This window comes from Glandiceps talaboti, chromosome 15, assembly GCF_964340395.1.
Source record: "Glandiceps talaboti chromosome 15, keGlaTala1.1, whole genome shotgun sequence".
In the NCBI taxonomy this organism is placed as follows: domain Eukaryota; kingdom Metazoa; phylum Hemichordata; class Enteropneusta; family Spengelidae; genus Glandiceps; species Glandiceps talaboti.
In genome coordinates this window covers 23,257,588-23,270,681 of record NC_135563.1, presented here as the reverse complement: position 1 = coordinate 23,270,681, position 13,094 = coordinate 23,257,588, and the positions used below count along the sequence as shown (strand labels likewise).

General features: G+C 34.4%; 1 protein-coding gene across 2 annotated transcripts in view; it reads right to left on the bottom strand.

The window, feature by feature from the left end:
- Positions 1 to 983: 983 nt before the first annotated feature.
- Positions 984 to 13,094, bottom strand: part of LOC144446736 (protein hu-li tai shao-like) — a 52,865-nt gene continuing 40,754 nt past the window's right edge. For both annotated transcript variants that reach the window (XM_078136558.1, XM_078136559.1), the window contains exons 10-14: positions 12,892 to 12,999; positions 12,610 to 12,699; positions 7,599 to 7,776; positions 5,966 to 6,082; positions 984 to 5,211 (exon numbers count right to left, since the gene is read on the bottom strand). In XM_078136558.1, coding sequence (XP_077992684.1) covers positions 4,946 to 5,211; positions 5,966 to 6,082; positions 7,599 to 7,776; positions 12,610 to 12,699; positions 12,892 to 12,999 — 759 coding nt within the window. In that variant the 3' untranslated portion in view covers positions 984 to 4,945. The remainder of the gene's footprint in view (positions 5,212 to 5,965; positions 6,083 to 7,598; positions 7,777 to 12,609; positions 12,700 to 12,891; positions 13,000 to 13,094) is intronic.

The window sequence follows — 13,094 nt, the reverse complement described above, 5'->3', positions numbered from 1 at the left end:
CTATTTTTTTACTATTTTTATTCTTTTTTTCAATATGATTTTACTTTTACACATGGCATAGCATGTAGAATGACCTCGTGTTCAAAGCCAAACAACCTTCCATAAATATATAAAATGATTATTATGGGCATAATCCTCGTAGATAGGCATATTTGCATTTATTTTTTTTAAAGTTTAATTACTTGACTGCCCATCACTTTTATCTTTGCACTGAACAGTAATTGTCTTCAGTTGATGATGTGGTCACTGGTGCTGAAAATGATGGGTTGATTATTCAGCATAAAAACAAGTTTGTGTGACATTTAGTTATACTTCCATCAGTCTTCATGTCTTGTAATAGAAATGACAGTAAAATTTGGAAGAATTCTAAATTGATTGATTAAAATGTTCAGAATTTCAGTACTGGTAATAAATGATATTCAAGTTTCATCCAGTCAGAACCAGCAACAAGCAAACATTGATGAACAGAACTTGTTACAAACAGGGAAAGTAAACAAATGCATTGTATTAATAACACTTGACAAAGCAGGTTGGACGTAGAGACTTGCATTACATTCTTTCATTTGATAAGAAGTTTTCTGGTCTCCTTACAGAATAGTTCACAGTCACAAATTTCAAGTCCCAAGGCATTTCATATACACATAAAATTGTTCTTGTTAAATCATGGAATGTAAAACAAGTCTCTGTACTTCCAACATGTTGTGCCAAGTGTTATTAATCTAATTCATTTGTTTACTTTCCCTGTTTGTAACAAGCTCCCCTTTTCAATCAATGCTTGGCTGACAATGATTGTATGTGTGGTGACTTTTTTTCTGATCTGACTGTAGAGGGCGATATTTTTAGGTCAGCTTCCATAAATGTGGAGTCAGTCAGGTAAATGGGAGACATAAAAATAAAAATAGACCACCATTACTGTGCACTTTCAATATGTCACAAGTGAAAGGGTGTGGTACAGAGAGACACAGAGACAAAAGAATGGCAAGTTTACACTGTACATACGTACACCTTTATTGGGTCACACATGGCAAATGATTTGTGGTGCTAGCCATACACAATGTGGTGCTAGCCAGACACAATATGGCAACTGCTGTATGCGTTTACATCACTATATCTGAGACTACTCCAAATGGTGGATGCCTTGTACACTATGTATTACATAAAAAGAAAAACACAGAAAAAAATTGCTGACACAGTGGAAGATGATGACCAAAAAATATCCATACTGGTAAACTTAATAGTAAATTGTTAAAGTCACTTGGAAGTCACTTCTTGACTGTAACCAAAAAATATCATTTTGACCTTATTTGGTGCATTACCATAGTAAGGTTAAAAATTTCCTATGGTCAAAGTATCATGGGTAATTTGAAGGCTGCTGGGAAATCACAAATAGGATTGTGGTACCAAGGTGGCATTTTACCTATGATTCTTTGAGAAGTTTACTATAGTTAGTCTAAACAGGCAGGTTTCTTGTCAGTTGCCATAGCAACCTGCCCTGTCAAACAAGATAGACCAGTTTCCATGGCAACAACTTGTTCCTATACCCATGTTACTTACAACATAACTTTTGTCGTTATGATGAAAGATATTATTCTACCCAATATTCTGGACTTGTTGATTTTTCATTGAGAATTAACCTTTGTAGTTAAAGAGTGTATAAGAGAGTTTAATCTATATGATAGTAAAAATGCAGTAAATTAAGTGATGTCGTCTCATACAATGACATTTTTTTTGTCTTGTCTCTCGCATCATGATAGAGCCAGAAACATGTTTTCATAGCTCTTGCATGATACAAAGACAATGAAATATTTTTTATACTTTTTTCTTCTTCTTCTTCTTGAATGTTGGTATTCATTGTGTTAAGTTAATCTAGTTGGCATGGATCTATAAAGTTTTTTGTATGTCTTAACTAATGCAGCATGGAACCGGCATATATTTGGTCATCAACTACAAAACTAGAACAATACTTGAAATATTACGTAACTAAAACTACAAATTATCATTAACCACAGACTGGGTAAAAATTAAGTCAAACTTGAAGCTATAACTTTCATAATTAGTTTACTGATATGATTAATTAATAACACCGGTCATATTTTGTTTTTTAAAAAAAGTCGCGTGTCCCTCTCTCTTCTTGTAAACCATTATGACTTCAACACAAGGTTACGAGTGCTAAATGCTTTATTTTTCTCAACTACCATGGTATGTTCCATTTCTACAAGTCACATCAGCATGGTTTATAAAACAAAAATTTGAAAATATGACAACTTAAACTGAGAAACCAAATGAACATACAGTACTGAAATAAATTGACTATGTTACAAGAATCATGCCACTGCAGGGGAAAAAGTCTACAAAATCTTTTTATCTACTCTACTAACAAATAAAAAGACACTGACACTATTTGCCTATAATCTGTGAATGTCTCAAATGTGCTAAAACAGAACTTTTTATCATTTCACACGGACAGGTTACGAGAGGCAGATTGGAACTTGGTTGAGGACACTTAACTAGAATTATCAGTGGACTACATCAAGATTGTGATGTATTGGTGACTGTGTGATAGTTACAGCATGAAATGTGCTCTGTTGTCATGGTAACAGCAGTCATTTTGACTGACAATAGTCATGTTCTTTGTCACTGACTGGTGGCATCTGTACTCTGTTGTCATGGTAACAGCAGTCGTTTTTGACTGACAGTAGCTGTGTTCTTCGTCATTCTTACACTGACAGCATTTGTGCTGTTGTCACGGTAACAATGAGACTGTCACGATGCAATCATTTTCACCATAGATTACAGTACAGAAATAGGTTTATTATTTTTGATAATGTATTTCTTATCATATTGTCTAGGTAACTGTTACTGAAGGATCACTGAGACACTTTATATTGATACAGTTGGTTTTGACAATATACATGTCATTCACTTCACAACATAAAATCTCTCATTTCAGATTTCTAGCTCTCATACAGGATGTACAGGACTCACACGGTCTTAACAAACTCTGCTACAATGCAGGCACTGTCTGAAACATGAAAATAAAGTAAACATTTCACGAACACCCATGCTGCAAAGTAGCGGTCTTTCCAGGAACTTGTCCGCTACCATGCACATGTAGTCAGTTGGTTGGCATTACAGTGAATGACTAGAACTGCTCGGTTGATGAAATAAATACTGACATCTCACTGAGCAGAACTGGACATATTTCAACTGACAACAAAATCAGCATGGTTGCCAGGACAACTAGTGGAAGCAACAACCATGCCTGTAACATCTGGCAGTGTCTGACACAAGTACTGGCATAACAATTATTCATTGCAGTACCTACATGGCAAGGATTTCAAATACCAAAATATTTGGTATTCAATCAAAAAGAAAACCTCCTAAAAGAAGCTTCAATCTGCCTCAGAATGAATGAATGAATGAATGAAAAAATGTAACATCCTAAGATCATAACAACAGCACAGATTAGATTCCAAGTTTAACACCACATTCATGTAATCCACATAACAGTACATAGAAAATCACCTCCGTGTCTCAAAAAATTCACAACTGAAGACTTGTATTTTTTTTCTCAGACAAAAAAAATGCAAAGAGCTTTCCCTCCCCCCCAAAGGTTCCATGGACTGATGGACGTGTGCCATTTACACATTAAAGTTATTTTGAATAGTACATTGATAACTACAAATTCTACACGACTATCACTATACAAGACGATAGCTGCAACATGACTGACTATAATATCTAGCAAAAATTGCTAAGTTTATTAATACATCAAAGCTTACAACAGATTCTCTGAAAAATATTTGCACCACTCCTTCTCGTTAAAATTCTATTAGCAGCCGCGACTTAGGTGTTGTCAATTTCAATCAAACCCATTGACAGTAAAAAAGAGAACTGCTCATGATATTATGCAGTGTTAAATGGACTGCATCTAGTTCCCATGGCTACATAAAGCATTGTGGGTAAAGCAGTCCCCTATTACTGTGAAGCATTCTGGGTAAAAAACAACTATCCTGACAGGCTAACTGTCTCTTGTCTACTAAAGCATTATTTTGTTTCACTTGCTTCAACTAAAATCTTTTGAGTAAAAACTTTACTTTCAAGCAGGTGGGGGCTTTGGCTCGGGTTAATTTGGATAATACATAAAACTTAACTAGTTTCTCTACGTTGGAGAAAGTAAACAGTTATTTCTTAATATCATAGAAGAGCCAAAAATTGATAGTAGGGTCGTCGTTATTATTATAACATATTTTTTTTTTACAACAGAAAATACACAAATACAATGGTGCAGAAACTTTTGAGTAACGCTTTCTTTCCATGGTGGTAAGGTATATTCAACATTGCTAATTATTGCCAGTATTTATTTGAAGAGCTGATTTTCAACTGGCGAAGCTGATAGCAAAATCCACTCAGCTCGTTACTTCAGTCGTTCACTTTTACTCAAGATCAACTTCGTACTAAATTTTACATACGGACAGTCAGTGAAATGGTACGAAAATGCTAGTCACTAAGTGTGACTTTTCAAGTCACCAGACTGATTCTACAATAAACAACAATATCTACATAAACTTACGCACTTTGAGGGTTCGTAAAAAATAAAAATACTTACTAGCTTGTTTTTAAAAATGGAATTGAAATAAACAACCTGCAGGCAAGATCTGTTGTAAAATGAATTACCGACTCATTTAATTCTGCAATATAACTACTAAATACACGATTTCTTAAATTTGAATATTTTGTTTGCAAAATTTCATGTTTTACGCCCAATCATCTTAGCCTTGAGTTGTCCAGCATAGATTTACCCAAACAATCATGAATAACATTGGTTCTATGTGAAGAATCATTGAAACAAGATAAGTTGAGGAAATTCTCCCAAACGATTTTGTTAAAACATTTACGTCACTACGGATTCTATAATGTATGATTCAAGATATATAGTAAACAATTACTCTTCTTCCTCTCCTTTGCCCTTCTTTTCTTTTTTCTTCAAAAATGACGGCGTACGGAATCCCTTCTTCTTCTTGTCTTTCTCTTTCTTTTTGGGCGATGTCTCCTTGGTTGGAGATGATTCTTTGCTGCTGTCTTCTTTTTCATCATGTTCCAGGGTGGATGTGCGACTGTCTGTGGTTCCCTTCTCAGGCTCGGCATCAATGTCTGTTTCTATCACTGTCTTCTTGACTGTAGTCACCGTAGTAACGATCTCTTGGTCACCTAGCAACAGAACACATATGTGTCAAATACAAGGATACCTATCTAAGTAGATGTGAAACACCATTCGGTGAGGATGTCTAAGTCATGTGATGTGAAGTGGTGTGGTGTCCCACGGGAAGATACTAATATAGTCGATTTTCCAGTTTCCGGAGAGGACGGCTTTTACGCTGTTGCATTTAGTCTTGTTTTGTCTTTATTTACGTTTGAAATAACATTTTTATCAGAAAATGATGGAGAGACATGTTGACCTTTTGGATTATGAGTGATTTTATAGAAAAAAGACTAAACGCCATCAATGATAGAGAGGAATTTTACGGATGAACCCAGGGTACGATCAGGTGACAACCATTCCCCTGAGTAGCGTGTGCAAAGCCCTCAGCACATACACAATACATGGCATTGTAAGGAGAGACGCACAATGCATCTTGGAACCGACAACAGGTCTATTGGGTGCCACCTTGTAGAAACATTCAATATTACAAGATGCTTCAGCAGGCCAGTTACACGTACAATTTCTTAAAATTTAACTTTGAAAAGCCTTTGAATGAACTTGTTTTTGACCCTATTACTCGTGAAAGATCGTCCTACCCATTATTTTTGTCAATGAAATTTGACATGCTGAAAATACTGTACATGTGTGTGTGTATGTGTGTGTGTGTGTGTGTGTGTGTGTGTGTGGAGGGGTTACTTGTGTGTGGGTGTGGCAGGGGGTGTTACCAGGTTTGTAACTATGAGTGTGATCATCGATGTTTACCTTCCTTCCTGCTAACTGTTTCTGTGGTTGTTTGTTCTTTTACTACGTGGTCATCGTCTTTGAAGGCAGGTTCTGTTTCTGGCATCTCACTTGTTGTGAACTGCATGTCTTTTAAGTCTGTAAATAAATTGAAATAATGGGATGGTAAATAAAGCACTCTGGTATTAGATGCTGTTTGTAAACTTTATGTTATCTTTGGATTTTAAGTCTGGTTCTTCACACATGACATGAATGGAACAATTACTGGTTGTACCTAATACTGTATCAGTCAACAAACTACATATGACCTTAGACAGCCTGTCAGAAAGCACTACTTTGAACATCGACATTATAAGAAGAATCACACTGTGTTTTTGTTGTGGTCAGGAAGTAAAATCTAATTAAGTTTCCCAGGAATTTTCCCAGAGTTCCCCAACCTATTGTAGTGTAACCATATACATGTAAGCATCTAGTACCAGGGTTCCTAAAACCTTAGCAAAAACACTGATAGCTTTACAGCATAACCATGTATTACAACTTTAAAAACAGTGCAATGGTACTGATCAATAAAATAAAATATGCTAAGACTTGGACTTTAATTTGAGCCATCTATGTTGGTAGTGAACAAGTCTGAGCCATCTATGTTGGTAATGTACAAGTTTGAGTCATCTATGTTGGTAGTGAACAAGTCTGAGCCATCTATGTTGGTAATGTACAAGTTTGAGTCATCTATGTTGGTAATGTACAAGTCTGAGCCATCTATGTTGGTAATGTACAAGTCTGAGCCATCTATGTTGGTAATGTACAAGTTTGAGTCATCTATGTTGGTAATGTACAAGTCTGAGCCATCTATGTTGGTAATGTACAAGTTTGAGTCATCTATGTTGGTAATGTACAAGTTTGAGTCATCTATGTTGGTAATGTACAAGTTTGAGTCATCTATGTTGGTAATGTACAAGTCTGAGCCATCTATGTTGGTAATGTACAAGTTTGAGTCATCTATGTTGGTAATGTACAAGTCTGAGCCATCTATGTTGGTAATGTACAAGTCTGAGCCATCTATGTTGGTAATGTACAAGTTTGAGTCATCTATGTTGGTAATGTACAAGTCTGAGCCATCTATGTTGGTAATGTACAAGTTTGAGTCATCTATGTTGGTAATGTACAAGTCTGAGCCATCTATGTTGGTAATGTACAAGTTTGAGTCATCTATGTTGGTAATGTACAAGTCTGAGCCATCTATGTTGGTAATGTACAAGTTTGAGTCATCTATGTTGGTAATGTACAAGTCTGAGCCATCTATGTTGGTAATGTACAAGTTTGTGCCAAAATGCACATTGTCGCAGTGTTCAGTCATCAGTAATTCTGTTTACAACATATTTTTCCCTGACAAAGTATACTTTAGACTAGTTGAACATTTACAGCCATTTTTGTATTCCTTTACTGCAGATATGTGCAGACCTACACAGATAACTTTAGAACCATCATAGTTGCTAGTATTTGTGTATTTACTCAGAATATTTTTACTGAAATAGCACTCAGGCTAGACTGAAAAGTTTGGCATTGCTGGTGTTCATGTTACCAAAAAACATGTGATAAAAAGAGTGTCCACAACAATGAATCTTTCAGTCCAGAATATACGCATGCTGCATACCTTGTCCAGTTTTGTCGGAAATTTCTTTCTTATATTCAATAATTTCTTTCTCTGTCATCCCTTCGAATGGATTAGGGGAATAGGTAGTGTATACAACAGCTTCTTTCTGGTAGTCTCGTTGGATGATACCCTTAGAGGCAGCTTGCACATTGTCTCCTGACCCAGAAGACTTGGCGTCCTACAACATTACAAACACATTGCAAAATACGCAAAAATACTTATGAAGTTTATGAGTTACAGCACACTGATGTAGCTGTGAAAGAAATGTGTAATTTAGCTTGTGAAGACCTGAAGGACACTGGGCCCTTGTCTTGTACGCAACAAGTTTGCATTGGATGGCATCCACAACGATCTGTTATTAAAGGGACATAAACTGAGTTGATATATTTTCAGGTGAGATTTATGCTGCATATTTTAAAGTCACTTGCAATATTCTACTTACTGAAGCATACTAAAGATCACTTTCAATTGACTGAACCCAAACCTGGTATTAGAATATTATGTATGATTTGATGACTTAATTTTTTGTATGTATCGAAAAATGTCAAAGAATCCGTACTATGCAATCAACTGATCTGACAATACTAGAAGACAATTGTCATGTCATAGAAGACATGTATCGACATTAGTACCATACAAGAATAGTTCAATTGATGTATTATGTAAGTATTTTCACTTGAGTAAAAAGGTTTATAAACTCAGTTTGTGCCACTTTAAGATAATGTAGTCATGTATTCTAAGATTCCTTTACTGTAATGTCAAAGGCTGTTTTTATTTACTCCAGATCAAAAAACAGGTTGGGGTAAACTACATTCATGTTTTTGGGCCCAGTGTTTTTCAGACTTGCTTTTATAATAGTAAGTTTTATTTCATTTCAAAGAGACACCATTTACTGATGTTCCACATTATCACTTGAAAGGTTAACCTTTTTTCACTTATTTCACAATATCAGCAGAAATTAGTTGCTGAGGAGTTTTTACAATTCATTTTAACAATGATGTTATGGTTTTTTGCTGCAAATTGGGTGAAAGTGATGAGAGTTTACCTTTTATTTAAAAGAAATATATACGACCAAATATGAATTTAGTACTTTTGAGAAAAAATATTTTATGATTTCATCTATAAGAACTCATTATTAACATATTTGTGTTTGGCATACATGTATATCACATGACAGCAATCATAGCTTTTTACAGCAGGAAATTGTGGGGGGAAAAGTTCCATTTAGAATTGTTTTAGGAGAGAAGCATGTATTTTTACACCCTAAATTTTTTTTACACGCTGCAGTTGAAAATGTTTTTTGGAAAATATAAACAGCTAAAAAAAGAAAAGAAATCAATGAGATGAAACAAAACGCAGAGTAGCAGGCAGTAAAAGCTGAGCTGACCAATGTAGCAAACAAAACCAACTGACTTGAAAACTGAAATGGAAAACAAAAACATAAGAAAATAGCAGGCATACTACACCAGAAAAAAAAGACACAACACAATACGGAGAACAAAGGAAACCAAGGCTAGGTGATGATATTTGATGGAGGGTGCCTATAGAAGGATTACTATACTGAACAGAGTGTGCAATTACCCTATGGTTATTGTGTACCTGTTGAACGGTCAAAATATCCATGGAATCAGACTTTGGGGCATCCTTAGCACAGAAGAAAGAGAAAAAAGAAACACAGGTCAGAGGGCCAGATGAAAGGTGATCAACTGATTTGGTTTTGCTTTTTTTTTTTTGGTGATGTGGATGAGGCGATAATGCATACACAGAGCCTTGATTTCCCTTACTCCAATGATTGGTTATGATGGGATTACTAATCAAGCCACCACCTGTGTCCACCATACTACTACCAGAATATAACCCAATATTATCTCAAGGGAAAGCAGGGTAGTGATTCAAGCTGTTGCTACTCTTGCCATGTTGAATGGTAAACTTTCAAACTACTCTTGCCATGTTGAATGGGTAACTGTTACACTACACTTGTTATGTTTATCAACAATTTTAGTCACTTCTAAAAGATGACTCAACTAACTACAAAAGTTGGAAATATCTGTCAATGTTTTACACTTTTTGATAAAGCCTGTTGAGGTGTGAAATTAGTCAAAAAGATTCAAGCTTTTTCTGTATTTGCTTTCTGAATGATTTGAATTTTGACATCCAATTTGTTTTCTGTAACAGTTACATAACATATCCCTTCATGTGAAGTTTAGCTTTACTACCTGAATATACATAGTCTTCAATTTTTGATTTTCATCCAAAGTCTTGTTCACTTCTTGATAGATAAATATTTTAACTTTTCAAATTTCAAATGTGAATTTACAGATTGTGAATAATATTTTCAGCTTTCAAATTTTGAATGTGAATTTTGAGCTCATTTTGTAATTGGTGTATTTTTCACTTTGCTGCATAGTTTTATAAGTAACCTTTGTACATTACATTATGATATATCTACCTGTTCCATATACATCCGTAACAAATCATTCCAAATTTACATGTACTAAGAAAATACACTTCACAGATGTTTGTTGATTTTCACATTTCAGTTTCACATGTGGCATTTTTTTTACCTATTTCTCTTTTGTTTGTAACAGGAACAGACGAATCAAGTGGGATGTTGAAAACAAATGGAGTGATAGGATTGTGTGCGGTTAAAGAGAAAACCATAATTTATTCACACACACACACGTATCTGATGTGTTGGTCCTGAAGTAATGCATCTTATACTATACTGATATCTAAAATGATAGATAAGGTTGCAATAAAGTTTATTATTATTATTATTATTATTATTATTATTACTAACTGAAAACTACACTTAGTCTAGCTACAACTGCAATGTTTTTCTGAAAATGTTTTCACATCCTAAGCTGTATTGCATCATCTGTGGGTAAACATATTTTTGTAGTTGTACATGTAATATGGTACAATAAATCAAAATCAAATTATTTTTGGGTCCGCACCCTAAAATCAGCACCCTCAGTGGCAATAACAATTTCAACCTGTTAGTGTATTACTTATGGACATTATCAACTACTGATATTTCTAATTATTGGTATTTTAACAATTTCATTGAATATATTGTGGTTGCCTGATCAAAAAATGATACTCCAGTTACTACTAGTAGTTTTAAGATATTGACAAATTCAATTCCAATCTTTAGCTCACTGGAGACTTAAACTTGTCACTACATTACCGAAGATAATATTGACCACTAATGAACTGATACTATGTCTTTTAATTAGCAATGAACAATTTTTAGTGAATATATATTTGGTTACTTGACGAAAAAAATGTCCACGGTGCAGCTAGTGTAGATTGAAATGACAAATGTAGAAGGCTTGAATATAGCATGTAATGAAGGGGTAGGGAAACTGGTAACTTTTATAGGAACATTTTTAAATTTGTACTATGATTGAAAACCAAGTTAATGGTAATGAAACTTCACAGCAAACCACACAATTATCTAAATACTGACTATAATTTGACTTCTTCAATTATCTTAACTGCATTTTTTTTAACTTTTAAGTGATATAGTTTTATGGATCAAAATATTAACATCTGATACCTTTGGCTGTTAGTATGGGTAACAGGTATAAGTGATGAAATAAAAAAAAAAATACAAAGCACATTGAGTGTTATACCAATAAAACAGAGGTTAGTAACAGAGTGTAAAACAAAAGGATAAAATACCACTCTGGAAATCAAATCAAGATTTGTCAACCTGCTGGAGAAATTAATATTTTATTAACTTTCGTCAGTCAATTTTGTAAATCGTTGTGACAAGGTTTTGGTGATGATATTTTTGTCCTTTATTGTGCCATACTTCTCATTTCTCTTTGTAGCAATTTTAAGTTTCTTATCGCACGATACTTAAAAGTCACACTGCATTAAAAAATTTTGAAAAACAGATTCCATATAATAGAAACATAGCAACAAGAAAATTGGCAATGGGACCAAAACTTTCATCTGAAAAGTTACTTAGAATTCCAACTTCTCTCTCATGATAATTTATGTTTGAATCAGATGTTCTTGGTGAGTAACAGCGTTTGATGAGCAAAGGAATATGTATATGTACATTCAAACACACAAAAAGCAGTATTTCTAAATCTTTTCACTTGCACACAATGTCTTGTTTTGTATGAAAATGAGATCTCTTTGCTTACATGTACATGATGAAAAATTATGTATGATTTACTTTCCATTTCTATTTCCTTTTTTTGTATAATTTTACACAGAAGTACATCACAACATAAAAGTACAAGAAAGTTATGTCATCTGTACACTGAGAAAATCAACTATTGTGCACATGCTTTGGTTTGTAAAATAAACTGGAAATATGACTAAAAATTCTCACTATTGAGGAGATACTCATTTTCCTTGAAATAAAACAATGATAAAAAGTGATTGTAGAAAACTTTAACTCTGTGGTAATAAGGACAAAGTAAGGTGTTAACAATGTGCAGAAACAACGAGTACAAGTTAAAAAGCAAAGAAGCTAACAGAGATCAAAACACAGCACAGCACAGCATCCAAACATAGTCAACTTGGGTTATGGAACATCAAATCTTCACAAAGTTACATGTATTAAAACTTGATAACCAACGTATTTCATCCAAAAGCCAACCTGCTTTTCATGGGAACAATAAATTTAATATTGTTATTTCAGTAATGTTGGTGTGACAATGAAATGGCTATCTTTTATCACAGCTGACAGAGTATGGTATCAATGGTGAACTGAGTGATTTTCGTAGTTCACCAAATGAAGGGATCTCTACCAAACACACAAACCTTCAACCTAATATTTCACGGGTTAACCTATACTAGTTTGAATCATGAGGGATTTACCTCTGTTTTGTGAAATGAGATGAAAGGACTTGACTGGATGGGTTTCTAGTTTGTGAATTATCATTTCAGTAACTGACAAACTTATGTAAGCAGTCCCTAAGATTTCTTGGCTCAAATATCCATATATGTGAAATCTTATAAGAAAGATACAAGACATTATGTATCTTACCTGTAACCTACTGCCTGGGTATCCCACACCACTGAGGACTTCAGAGATGGGTCCTGCAGATATCTTGTCATCACGACGATCCTGTTTAATCTGTCAACATCAAGTTCAAGTTGTTGGTATTAATTTTGGTGATATTTATTTTACATGATGCACTTTACACAGAAAACTGAAATCAACTGAGATGCATCACCATGTATACAGATGAATATGACACTAATATATGTGTGTAGATGATATCATTTCAGAAGTGATGTATGTCTAAGTATAAAGACACAATGTTACCTCTTTCTGCCTCTTCTTGAATTCTTTAGGATCCTCCCCTGGGTTAGTAAACTGCTGTGGACCAATCTTAATGACTCCACCTGTAGTAGTATCTTCTTCAGTTACCCACTGAAAATGAAAATGAAAATGAAAACTTGTGTGTTAGTAACACCATCTTGAAAACTGGTGTGTGAGTAACCCCATCTTGAAAACTAGTGTGTTAG